Source organism: Choristoneura fumiferana, chromosome 3 (genome assembly GCF_025370935.1).
Source record: "Choristoneura fumiferana chromosome 3, NRCan_CFum_1, whole genome shotgun sequence".
Lineage (NCBI taxonomy): Eukaryota > Metazoa > Arthropoda > Insecta > Lepidoptera > Tortricidae > Choristoneura > Choristoneura fumiferana.
The window spans coordinates 20,050,383-20,064,774 of NC_133474.1; the positions used below are offsets into that span (position 1 = coordinate 20,050,383).

The 14,392-nt window shown below is 38.3% G+C and overlaps 1 protein-coding gene across 12 annotated transcripts in view; it reads left to right on the forward strand.

Annotated features, from left to right (window-relative positions):
• Patronin (calmodulin-regulated spectrin-associated protein patronin) overlaps nt 1-14,392 on the forward strand; it is a 70,211-nt gene that overhangs the window by 3,452 nt on the left and 52,367 nt on the right. For 9 of the 12 annotated variants that reach the window (XM_074086132.1, XM_074086143.1, XM_074086141.1 and 6 more), the window contains exon 1: nt 2,728-2,959. The exons of 1 other annotated variant lie outside the window; for it this stretch is intronic. In XM_074086132.1, the coding sequence (XP_073942233.1) occupies nt 2,837-2,959 (123 nt within the window). In that variant the 5' untranslated portion in view covers nt 2,728-2,836. Of the gene's footprint in view, nt 1-2,727; nt 2,960-14,392 lie in introns of those variants that run through there. 2 more of the 12 variants (XM_074086144.1, XM_074086142.1) reach the window with 1 other exon arrangement.

Sequence of the window (14,392 nt, forward strand, 5' to 3'; positions counted from 1 at the left end):
ACTGATATTTGGCATTTAGTTTCCTTAAAAATTTGTAGGGCAACACTACAAAAAAAACCTGAAATCTGACGGAACGGGAAAAAATGGGATTTTTCATTTACTGGTCGTAGAAGGCTGCAATTTGGCATGTATGTAGGTTGCTTAAGGAGTGAAGAGAACCATTAAGAAATTTCCCGAAATTGCCACGGGAAAAGGAAAAAACGGGATTTCATTTTACTGGTCCAAGAAAGCTGAAATTCGGTATGTAGGGTGTTTGGGGAGTGTAGAGGAGAGTTTAAGAGAGGGCTTCCAAAATTCCCACGGGAACGGGAAAATACGGGATTTTTCCTTTTACTGGTCGAAGAAAACTCAAAATTTGGCATTTAGGTTCCTTGGGGAGCGTAGGGAGCACTACAAAAGGATTTCCTGAAATTCTGACAACAGGAAAAAACAGGATTTATCGTTTAATACTGCTCGTAGAAAGCTGAAATTCGGCATGTAGGTGTATTGAGGAGTGTAGAGGAGCATTGAGAGAGGATTTTCCCAAATTCATACCGAGAACGGGGAAAAAAAACGGGATTTTACTGGTCGTAGAAAGCTGAAACTTGGCAAGTGTGTCCTTGGAGAGTGGAGGGAAAAATTAATTAAGCATTTCTGAATTTCTTATGGGAACGGGAAAAAACAGGATTTTGCGTTATATTGGTTGTAGTTAGCTTAAATTTCAAAATTCAAAAGTTTATACTGCACGTACGCTGCAAAGAGCTCTTTAACCGACTTCAAAAATAGAAAGAGGTTCTGAATTCCGCTATATATATATATATATATATATATATATATATATATATATATATATTTGTATGTTCACCGATTTTTCGCTCAATTGCGGACCCGAGGTAGCCCCATGGTCACTAAATCAGAATCTGATGACGGGATCTCGGGGAAATCGAGGGCAACCCTCAAATTTTTTAGGCACGCATTTACGTTTTTCATATATTTTCTCAAGCTTATTAAATATTTGCGTCTGATAGACATCATCTCATGTTGATGTGATGGAAGGTAAAACTCCTTAACGGTTAGGAGTTAGAGGAAGTTTCTTTAAATATCATATGCACGTATAGGTAGACCTTTAGTTGTATTATTTCTGGTTATTCAGGTGAGCTGATGATGGAAGGTATAACTCCTTAACAGTTAGGAGGACACATTAAGTACCTATGCCAAAACCAATCAACTCATTCCGTAACAAAATTATCCATACGTGTAAAACAGTATACTGTGACAGGATGACTGACTGACAGACGACGCGTAGTTTAAACTACAGACCTGAGTTTGGCACACATGTAGATAAAGTATCATAGAACATTAAGTATGGATTTTTTCGAAATTTTCCATGGGATAAGGAAATATTTAACTTTGTCTGCTTCTTTTTTCTGTGGGGGAATCTCCGGAAAAACTGAGCTGATTTAAAAAAATCTATTCGTGAAAGCTTTTTAAAAATCGATACGCGAAATAATAGAAGCCTGTTTCAATCCAATCGCGGACAGTGAGGTTTTTCTATTGAATTCAATTATTTCTATCCCGGGAACAATCCTCACAGGTACGAAGCCGCACAGGTACGAAGTCGCGGGCAAAAGAAACACGTGGGTTTTCTAAAATTACACCCTGACCTAAAGATGTGAAACAGGGGTTCAAAGTTTGTACGAATTATGATTATGTAGGTTGATTTTTGAATTCAAAAATTTGCAAATATTATCCGCCGAAAAATCAATTAAAACACGAAAATAAAGATCGTATAGAGTAAATCTGTGTTACCCCAAATTTAACGCGAGCGAAGCCGCGGGCAAAGCTAGTTCAGATATAAAAACCTCATTTCAAAGTAAGGATAACATGATTCAATGCACAAAGTTCAAAAGCTATTAATATTTATACCAAAATCAGATGCTTATTCTCAAAGGGCATAACTCCAAAACTACGACACAATAGATCCATTACTTTTGTCTAGTCTCTTAAAAAAAGATCACGTAAATCTGACGTAGACGTTGCATAGAGACGTTGTCAAAATTACGACGGCTCCTTTTTCTGGTGAAAAAGGCAAAGGAAACATATCTATTCTGTCGTAGTGTTGGAAAATTCAGCCATATTTTTTCAATTTTTTGTATTTTTTTAAATATGGAGAAATTAATTATAATAAATATTTTCCCATGTTCAGGAGGCAAAACTCTTTCGATTCCTGTAGTAATTTACAGGTGTTAAAAAAATTAAATCTTGTCAATTGCTTTTCTACCTCTTTTAATTTACTATGCTACCATAAATAAGTAATTCATTAATTGTATACCACCATATTAATTAATTAAAGTAAGGAGTGACTCATCAGTAACAACATACTTGAATGCTCATTACAAACATTAAATAAATATTCCCATAATATATGGCTTTCCAGTTGGTTGACAAATACTAAGATAAACATTTTGACCATTCCCTCCTAGGCCAGGCCAAGAGACGGCTTTTTGGCTTTGGCTTGAATTTATGTTCAATTTTGATTCGCAGATTATGCTGTTCCCAGTGGTAGGACTGACTTAATATAGAGCGCCAAATGCAACAGCAAAAAAAGTTTGTGCTAAATATAATTTTGAGGTACATATTGCCAAAAGTAGCAGAAGTAATATTCTAAGCTCATCTAAGGTTGTAGCTAAACAAAGTTCGGAGCGCCTCCTTAGTGGTGGGGGCCGCGCGACCTGCGGGGCGCGCCCAGCGGCCAGTAGATACGCGATAGGCGCGCGGCCGCGTGCGCGCATCCATCGAACCCGCGTGATGTCACCCGTGCCCGCTCCAGTGCTAGTGAAGTGTCTGTGAAAAAACTATGGTCGCAATGGTAGCGTCCGCGTCAGGATACGGCACCCTTCGCCGCTTTCTAAGCGCCCCCGAAGGACAGCCCGAGACCGGCCAGACGGGCATCGTTCCCGGCGCCTCCATCGCCGTCTCGGTAAGCTGCTGCATCAAGCACTGTTATGTTGCTCCACAGAAAGTTATGCGATTGGAATGTTGATACGCTCGCCGCATGGTCCGATGCGACGCCTCGCTGAGGTGTGTCCGCGAACACTTCAATCATAATGCGATTTGTCTGATAAGTGCTTAACGGGGTACGATAACGACGCCTAGGCAGCTAGTAATGTGAAAAGAATGTTCAGATTCTTATCGAAGTGAAGAACAATAAAATTCGATATCTCCTAAACGCACTAAGAGCTTTAGAAAGTTTGAATAGCAACACGCCGTTCCGTACTGTAGGGTTTATTCAGCTAATTTCTGCGCTCTGGGGCAGTATAAACAAAATGCCAAATGCCCCTAAACTGTCGTTATGGCGTTAACCGTTTCAGGCGTTAACCGAGAATAGCTCTGTTATTCTCGACTGGAGCTTATACTAAATCCGAATAAATCCATCAGTCTGGCAATGTTACCGCCACACCATAGAAAGGTCGTCAACCCGACTTTCCTTTTTAATATTCCGCCGTTGTTATATTAGCATCGATCGAAATACCGGCCTTGGCCTCACCATACGGACCATTCGATCATGATTCGGTGGTCGGTCGGTGATGTCATCTGTTCGGGATAGGACGGGATGGCTCGGCCAAGGTTAGGGCATCAGACCGTGGCTGTATCTCAGAGAAACACGGCTCGTTAATCGCCACTGCGAAAGGAGCACGCCGCTCTGCGGTTACCGACCTAGATCATGGCAGTGCTTATTCGCTTTTTACCCTCCTAAATTAATGCAGATGCGTCGACTCGTATTACTTACCGGAAATTAAATCGAAACTTATGTTCCATTTGCTCAGCGATACGTGTTGTCGAAAACACCTTCCACCGTTAGTATTTTACTATGGTAGCCAAGTATTTAAAGTATATCTACAGACTAACGATATCGTCATTGCATCGTCTGTCACCTTTGATATGTGTGTTCACTGGAAACAGACACTCCGTAAGTATACTGCTGGCTTGATTGATGCTTATATTCGAACTGTATATAATGTCTTACCGTACTGTAGTGGTGGTAGCGGCCAGCAAATTATCGTTGTAGGTAGAATCGACGGTGCATGTAGAGCCGTGGTCGTCGCTGGCGCCGATCTAGCGTCGCGGTGATAATGGTGCTGCACCATTGGAATGGAGAGTTGTAATTCAGACCGATTGTTCAACCCGGTTTCCTTTCCCACCCGCTAGCTTTTTTAATAAAACAATTCGAATTTGAATATGCCGTTAAAATCGATGTTTCACTTTCGCAACGCGTCGCCGAGATTGCCGAGTAATGACAAATAATAGTGTTAACGTTTTCCGTTATTGCTATCTTAGATTTCTTAATATAACGCTGTTTCGAATTTCTCGTTTAAAAGCAGTCAAACCACAGTTTGGCCAGGTATCGGAATGCTCGTTTGATAAACATAAACAGTTGTGGTACGACAACAGGTTTAACCATGGGTTTGTAATTAAATTGTGAGTATCGTAGGAAAACTACTATTACATTTCAACAAATGCCTAGTATAAAATACGTTGGTAGATGACAAGATGATGCTGTGGTGGCCCTGCGGAAGATTACTTACCTACTACCATTAATTATGCCAGTTAAGAAAATACCTACGCAAGTACGCAATGACGCCAATGACTATTATATTTATCTCTATATCAAAATTATAATTAAAATTTTCAATTATTTTTCGCTCCTCGCTCATTACGTGACCGCTAATTTCGTTTCTAAATTATCCCCAACAAATATTGACGACGGGCCTTTACCGAAGTTTATTTTGGTTGTCGAAGTTAAAAAGCGACGGCGCTTGTTTTGGCCATTCGTGTTTCATCACAGCTCTCATTGTGGCTCTGGTTCCGTCGGTGCACACTTCCGCCCACGACTGTCGTATAAGGCACGGGCCTTGTTACTCTTGTAACACGTAGGCACATATAAATCTATGTTTTGCAACGAGATCTCAGCATCACCTTGTCGGAAGGTTGCGACTCGGAGTTAAATTCACCGTATCTCCAGTGCTCTGTTGTCTGATTGTTGGATGAGTTTTTGATTTGTTGGTCCTTGGTTAGCTTTTAGCGAAATTACACAAAGATCTTGATTTAGATTAAGTTACAGTTTAACTTGATACGTTGTTGTCGAGTGGCGACCGCGTATCGGATCGCGAAATGTTTTGGTCAAGATTGTAGGAAGCCATTGGTTGGGGTAGCACATAGCATGTGGAGCTACGTGGGAGGATTCATGTCCATCAGTTGACGTTTTCCATCCAAATCGAGAATGATGACGATTATTAATTCGTTACAATTCGGGCAACTATTATTTGTTTCTACCCAGAATAATCAAAATCTACTTTGACGAGATGATGGTGATTAGACAACGTCTATTTGTTATTTATAACTAGTTTAACTTATGCCTGATATTATATTCTAATTCCACCCGTCTATAGCCCAACGCAATTAGAGATATTAATCACGCTGATGTTACACTCCCAAACAAAGATGACTTACGTATAACTGAAGCCCTTTGAATGAACCAAATGACCCATTTCTAATCAGAAGCCTTTGATGATTAAAAAAATTATGAAATCGATTGAACTGAATCGATTTTAAATATATTTTCATCCGCACGTCAGGCAATACTAGCTGATTAATATGTAATTTGATTTATTGAACACGTCGGATATCGTTTTGGCACCGAGAAAGAATTTCTTTATAATATCTCCCCATGTAGTAATTGCAATATCATAGTGAAATTTATCTTCGTATACTTTTTATTTGTGTAAGCTCCGGAGAGATTACACGTACGACATATGGTCTCTCAATGGAAATGTCGTTTAGCATGATACTGAAGTCGTTAAAATTGGTAGGTATCTTTTTTATAATTGGAAATCGGCGAATGAGTTATTAATAAATAACAAAAGAAATCTTAAGTGACTTGCAAAAAATTAAGTTTTTTCTACATACATTCACTATTATACCTACTGTGTATGAATACATTCGCAAATATTTTCATTGATGACATATTGACATCCTTGACAAGCACCATCTGCTGCGCTGTAGGTCTCGTCGCCTGTAATGCTAATTTGATAAGGTTGAATTTCTTACTTTGCAAGGCTTTTACTCAGTGCCCACGCTGCCGCCTCGCTGTTTGTTTGTCTTCAATTAATTTCACACACCACAAACATTTTCAACCTTTTTTCGCGTTAACAAATTGCCTTCTTAGGAAACAATTGATAGGTAAAACGTTTGGACAAATATCTAAACTGTCTCTGAACAAATAACTTCCACCTAAATCCATAAATAGAAGCAGTTCTCTCACGGCACACTGAATAATAGATACAATAAATTTGATAGTCGAGTTATTGAATACGTTAGAACTGTTTTTCTTGGTAACTTTCCAGAATTTAAGGCCTTTAGATTCAGAAAAGTTATCCCGCGAGTTATGGTAGGTATCTACCTACATAATACTGCGACACTGCTTTTATTAATTTGATGGCATGAAACTTCAACTAAAACGTGCCCTATTGTGAGTATTTGTGAGACGACCATAAAAGGGACAAAATCAAAAACAAAAAATGTCCACTCTGACTAATCAACGACCCTGCATTATAAAAGGTTATGATCAATCATACAACGAGAGTTGTTTTTAAGTTTTAGCTATATACCAAGCGACTTAAAGCATAAAGGCTACCGCATCGAGCAATAAATGCGGCATGTAACGTTATTTGATGAAAACATTTCCAGAGAAAGCAATAAGCGGCCATGTTGATGCGGTTACTTTCATGCGGTCGAGCTCCAGCTTTACCTACATGATGTATGGCGTGTATGGCCAATGAATGAAAGGAAATTAAAATTACCTTTTCTAATCAGCGCATCTCGACTAATCCACCTTTGAAGTGCTTTGCTACAGTGAGGCATTTCAGCAAGTCGTTAATGCTATTTCGAAACGATGCCACTAGAGTTTCAGAGTTACCAGACTACCCTTTGGGATTCCGGCGTTAATTTGTTTACTAATTCCCGTAGTTTACGCGGGAAACCGCATATCGCTCTATAGGCTTGATTTAAAACGCTTTAGTCTCACAATAAAACACCAAAACTATATTATCGATTAATACGGTTTGCTAGCGTAACACTGACTGCTGTTATTTATTTTATCACCATTGGCGTATCGTATAATTGCAAAAGTGAAATTAAATTCCGGAAGGCATAAGCTGGCCCAATCACATCACACGAAATTACGAACAACTAGTTGGTTGGGCATAGCATTGGCCGTATGAATGGGGCCTCTCTCTTCATTCACCTGTGACGATATCCAGTCAATGGAATTTCGAGCGTTGAATTAGTCTCGCAAATAATATTGGTACGTTCTATTACACAATAATTATTTTCATGCGTCCCCATAATTTCATTTTAATTAACTACTATGTTAAAACGAAATTCATTCAATCGGATCATATCAGCGAGATTTAAAGACAGATTTAAATTTTTGTTTATTTTCTACAGTTGGTATCAATTCAAAAGTAATCGAAAAATTATGTAAACGTAACTAAATGTCTAATAATTGCAAACTGCAATGTAATCAAAATGTCGACAGGACAGTTAATTTTCTAAACTAGCTTGCCCTTTCCAGTATTGCCTATCTGGTCTTTCTTAGTGCTCGGGCTCAGTCCTATATGGTAAATGGAAGCCCCATGCAACATTTCGACTTCCTAGTCTCAGTAGTTCAAGCCGTGCTTTGATATACTCGACAGTTCGTTATTCAGTCCGCTTCTTCTTTTGCCACCTGACTTGACTTGACTGACCACACAGGTGCCACCGACGCACATGTGCGTTCAAAATGTATGAATAATTATGACTGCGGCAGTGGGGGAAGTTCCAAAAACGCATATATGCGTCAGTGGCAGTGAGTGCGTTAAATAATAGTTATATACAATATACCTACACAACACATTGCTTTTAACCATTCGTTAAGATTAATAAAAAACTAAAGAGAGCAGTTTATTCATTAAATAATTTACTGATTATTGCCATTGAATCGCATATGACCTGGTAAGAAGTTATTTGATATAAAGAAAGACACCTAAAATAATATGGAATTAGTCCAATTACAATACAAAGTGATTGTGTATTTACGCTTGAAGCAGAGTCAAGATCAAGGTTTCACTTCATGACCGCGACTAGACCTAGATGACTCCGACAATGCTTCAGCAATGTCATCGCAACAAATAGAATAGAAACTACCTAATGCATTTATAAAAGCGCCGAGACTGGAGTAATCATGCCTTGTAGACTGGAACATGGCTAGCACTATAAAGCGTGAATTTATAGATCGAATTGTTTCTTACTGTGCTTTTGAATTATTTGCTCTTGGACAGTAACAGTTAGTAGTTTAGTTTAAAGTGGTTCGATGTTCTGTATTCTTGCAAATACAAGAAATGAGATAGTCAGTTAAAACGACGAGGAAAGAGTTTATCTAAACAATAATACGCCCCATTTTCTTTCCTGCCTCATCGCTCCCACCCTGACAATTACAATGTTTACTTTGCGAAAATATCCCGAGCTTTCGCAAGAAAGTGTCGTTTCACGCATCCTCGACTGAGACGTCGGGGTTCTTGTGTAATTCACTCGCTGGAGACCCAGATTCCGTAGGACGGGAATGCCTTGCAAACTATCGCGGCACTCCGTGGGAACTTCTCGAGTACGTTCTATGAATAAAATATACGTTTATAATTGGCCTCCGATTCTGTATTAATTTTTAAGCAACTTTGGTTGCTTTGTCTGGCGCCTGTCATTCTTGCAATGGTTCGATTACGCAACGCAATGACACCTTCACTTTCTTCTGCAATGTAGGTAATGCCTAACTTCTAATTCATTGCGGGCAAAAAGTGGCTTTTGTAAATTTTTTGAGCATTCCTTTATCAGAAAATTACTTTCAGATTCAGTAAACATTCATAACAATTTTGTCGCGGAACTAACTGGAATTTGGAACGAAGATGGTGTACAGCATTCGATGTATCCTAGCTTAACATGTCGTTTATCGCAGAGCTGTACTATGTTTAGTATTCTGATAACGGTGTTGTATTCAGCCGCTGTCTGGGAGCGGGGCGGGGTAGGATCGATTTAGGTTTCAATTCAAATCTCTGGCTCAGCTAAAGCTTATTATCTTTTCCATAATGATATTTTGATTCTTTGAGTACATACTGTAATAATATCTTCTCCTTTTACATAATAAATGATAAGCAATCCAAAGCTGGTTGGAATCTAGAAATAGAATAGAAATATAAATAAGCTTTATTGTGTAACTGTGTTTTTGCAATGATGGTAGCTTTAAATAAGTCTCAACAGTTTGTCCTTCTTGGACATCAGTCGAACAAATTTAATCATGACCCAGGGTGGAACCTTTTAATAATCAATTTCACTATGATTTGCTTGACAAAAGTATGAGATGTCAACATGACATTAGTAGCACAAAGGTTCCACCCTGGGTCATAATTCAATTTGTTCGACTGTACAATATAAAATACCAGTAATAATATAGATATTCTATTGTAGGGTTACTTTCATTGACAATATATAAAGAAATATCTCAATTTAAAAATGCCTATGATATGGAACCTGACTGATATACGAGTACATATACATCAGAATGTGGTCACTCACTAACTCTACTGCTTTCTCGTCATTGGAAGCTATTTCAATTCTGGGCCATACATTTTTTTGTAGTAACGTTGCGTGTGAGCAAAGTTTGTTAAAAAGCTCTTACAGCCAGATGTCGCATGCGACGCGGTGGCTCGAGCCGGACGACGACGCCTACTATTGTTCGGCTTATACGTATATTTACCTAACATTCGTACGACATACCAAAAGAGCTCCCGGCGCCCGTGCCACGAATTTTAATAACATGTAATCAAGAGACGGTTTGCCGTCCAGGTATCAAGTTAAGGAACTGTCGTGTATTTTCTTTTATGCTTTGCTGGAAGTGGATTCTCCGCCGCAACTGAACCGTCAAATAGTTAGTGCATCCAGTCATAAATCCATAGTTTATTGCTTAGCACATCCTATGACAAACTCCGTATGTTGGTCGGTTATGTTTCCGCACCGCTTCCTGTCCAGACAACTTTCAGCGACCATTTCAACAGTTTCTAATCACACATTTGACTACCAGTATCGTGGTCAAACGCTGACGTAATCGCCTATGTAATATCTATCGGAACGTTTAGTTAGTCTGTATTGATCGACGGTACTGGAACCTACAATAATGGTTACGAAATGTTTATATTACTTGCCGTCTGGCGGTTCCCTTTGCTCGGCGGTGGCGCATCTCGCACTTTCACCGACATCGCTTTTATACAGTCCGCGTCTCCCAACTGGGTCACTCGATGGATAAGCTGAAACGGAGAATGTACTTTATATAGAATTTGTATATCGAACATCTGTGTAATGTGACTTATTGGGAGAAAGTACTGGAAGATCAGCTATAAAAATATACTCCGATACCTTATCGTGCACTTCTTGAATACATTATCTTCGATGACAACGTTGAAAAGTCTGTTAAATATCACTCAAATTTATATTTGTCGTTTTAAACAACTATGATCTTTAGCTTCCTGTATTAGGTACAGCTTAGTAATCATTGCGATGCGAGCCTTGAAAATGGTCTGCTAATATGCGTAGGTTCTGAGGCCATCACAATTTTCATCGTCCAACGGTGGTGTGTTGCTGATCAGCGTTCACATAAATTATCTTTAAAAAAGACAAAAGTCAAAGTCAAAAGTCAAAAGTGTTTTATTTGTGAAACATAGGTGATGGCCGCATAAATACAGAGATGTTACATTTTTTCGTGTTGCACTATGTTTTGCCAGTTGGCGTACAAAAACATTGGCTATTAAGCCAGATCTTAACCTATTATATTTATATATTGAACATTAAATTAGATAGGTATACGAGAAAAAAAAAACAAATTAGACAAAAACAATTACAAACAATTTAGGTCATCATTTAAATATTCGAGAACAGAATAATAGCATTTATTCGTAAGCAGGGTTAATAATTTACGTCTCAGAAGTGGTATTGGTAATAGTTTAAGTTCAATTGGTAATTTGTTATAAATTCTTATCGCATGAGAACATACACTCTTACGCATCAAAGCAGTTTTTGCAAGAGCTGGGCACAAATCCTCCCTAAACTTTTGCCCCAAACGTTTGCTAGTGTAATTGGCTTTTTTAAACAACGCTGGATTATTTTTTACGAATATTACCACCTCCAAAACGTAAAGAGAAGGCATTGTCAAGATATTCAAATCCTTGAAATGCGATATACAACTATCAGTTTGTTTAAGGCCACGCATTGCTCTGATACATCTTTTTTGGGCTTTGAACACCGCTTCCTTGTTTGTAGAATTGCCCCAGAAAATGATTCCGTAACGTAAAGTCGACGCCACAAAACCATGGTATGCAGTTATAACAGCATCAGGACTAGCTTGCTTTGCAAGTTTATAAAGAGCATAGGCATACTGGTTTAGTTTTTGGCACACTTGCTCAGTATGTGAGTTCCATGACAGGTGGTTATCTACATGTATTCCTAAAAACTTGGTAGCAGAAACTGATTCAATTAACGTCCCTTCATAATTACAGAAAATTGGAACAGGCAATTTTCGTTGATAAAAGTGCATGATTTTAGTTTTGTCAAGATTAATTAATAAATTGTTCATATTTAGCCATTCAATTATGTCCTTTATAGTATTATTAATTTCCATTTCATAATCATTAATATCATTACACTTAATAATAACAGTGCTGTCGTCAGCAAACAATACCATAGGGTGTTTGACGTGCCGGGGTAGGTCGTTGATATAGAGTAAAAATAGTAAAGGTCCAAGTACACTCCCCTGCGGCACTCCATACATAATTTGCCTCTTTTTAGATCGGTAAGCCTTTACATATTTACAGCCTTATTCATAAAAAAACCTTAATTGAGGTTTGATCGGTCTGTTACTTAACAGACTGATTAAGCTTAATAGACGGTTGTCAAGAAGTATGATTCATAAACACTTGCTAGCAGTCTGCTAGTTGTTGAGCTGCTGATAGACGGATAAGACGCGTTATGTTGGCCACCTTGACAAATCAAAGACAAAAAATGGCCTAATCGATAATTAAAAAAAAAAATTGACAGCAGTGACAGCAAATTAGCAGGAAAAAAAAAAAAGCGAATTGTTTGTTTTCCCGCCATTTCCGATTCGCATGTTTATGTTGTGCAAAAAGCCATAATTATGTTAATCATGCTATTTTTTTTTTTCATATTTATTGTTAATTTATTGTTGCTAATTTAGAGGATTTTTAAATACAAATTCCTGAAAATAAATTTTCCAGTTTTTTTTTTTAATCTTTGCGTAGCTCTGCCTTCACTATAAATATCTTCGGTATGGTTTTTTGCTCTTGTCAAAGTCAGCTGTTCAAACTTGTGGCGGCCATTTTGTGACTTAGCAGGGAGATAAAGGAGGGTCTACGGTCCTCTAACTTTAGCAGAGCCTTGATCGACTGATTAGCGCTAACAGACGTTTATGAATCACGTTTTTTAGCATCGGGCCTTCAAGGAGCCTTCAAGGAGGCTCTAACTTTTTATGAATAAGGCTGTTAGTGTGTATACATATTTGAGAAAGTTCAGTGTATTGATCTCTATTGCTCAGATAGGACTTTAACAACTCCAAAATATTGCCACGAATACCGTATGCATTCAACTTTCATCGTCCAACGGTGGTGTGTTCTACATAATAAATGCTTTAAAAAAGACACTCATCCGAATAATTATTCTACCGTGTATAAAATAATTACAATCCAGGCTGTTATCAAATTAGTTTTAGCCTTGTGCGCGCGATCATTACAATTAGTTTATTTCAACGCTGCGTCAATTTGTGGTTTTTTGAGTAATTGGAGAATATTTGCCATATTGTAGTTTGTTTATTTTGCGTGTGTTCGAAAATTTAACTCACCATAAAGTTAATGCAGAGCCGAGGCTGGTTGCGTGGGCTCGGTATTTATAGTTGTCATTAGTTATGACTTCATTGCTTGATCTGTTGACGTTTTTTGTCCCATTTGTAGGCACAACTTAATGCTTTACATTTTGGGATTTGCGAGAATTCTCAACAATTGTTGTCCTTGGCTTATTATTATTTGGGTTGGAATAATCTAAATAAACCACGAAGTTTCATTTTCACAGAAAACGGCTGACTAACTAATGGTCAGGTGGACCGAAAACTACAATCTACCAATGACTCAGTTGAGATCTAATCATCTATCGCTTCCTGTGCCTCAGAACTAATTGTCTGTATCATTAGTTCCACTAGTCGCGAAAGCTTAGTAATGTTACGTTTCGCTACCTTTTTATGGGAATGCCCTTGAGTGGACAATGCGATGTAATGTTTTTATTTAAAGCACTTTATGAGATACAAATTTTGTCGACCACTTTCCTGCTTTCTTTTAGATCGTGTACTCAATTTTGTTTATTCGAGAAATTTTTTAGTACGCTTAGTATGTTTCTTCTACGTCTTTAAATACTTGAGAAACTGCAATTGTTTCCTGTTTACCTGTAATGGACATATGTCGTTAAATAGATTCCAATGGCCGCTTTACGCAGTGCCACGTTAATTCAACCTAGCCATATGGCTAGAATTAGCTCTGATTGAAGCGTATGTCCATGTAGAGTGCATCCAATGAATTATGTATTGATGTATATGTAATGGCGGACATGAAGAGTTCTTTTTACTCTGCCGCCGGTTTGACTGGTGTCGGCCTTATTTGGGTGTCGCCGTGATCGTGAATCAGTTCTTGTTCCGTTGTTGCCAACAATGTATGCTATTGATTCGTTATAGTTATTGTTTCTTGAAGGATAAATTGTGAGGAAGCTTTCCTCAGTGTATATAACATGTCGTTGCCTTGGAGATCGAAAGAATGTCGGAACTTAAGGTCGGAGGAACGTTGGCGGGCAAACATAGCATTTTAAATTACTCGATGCGAAATATAAATAGTAAAGCAATTATGACGACTTAATAACAAACAAAGAAGGTAATCGCACCTGGAATCAGCATCCGGCGCAGATGGACAAGAAGCCTGCGTTGCGCTTTGCGCTGTACAGCATTGCACAGCGCGCGGATCTATTAAAATTCCGGAGTGCACCCGACCACACCACGCCTGTATGCTTAATTATTAATAATTTTCATTAGACACGCGACGCAACGTGAAATGCTATCATTTGCAACTATCATCTATGCCTTCATAATCTTTATGCATAGTCAGGAAAGTTATCTCACGATATTTTAAACTCTCCGCGCCTGCAACCGCATTATAAATGATTTTTCTGAACAGTCCAATGACTGGCAAGCTTACATGATAGACACTGCACTCGTTTATTAGCA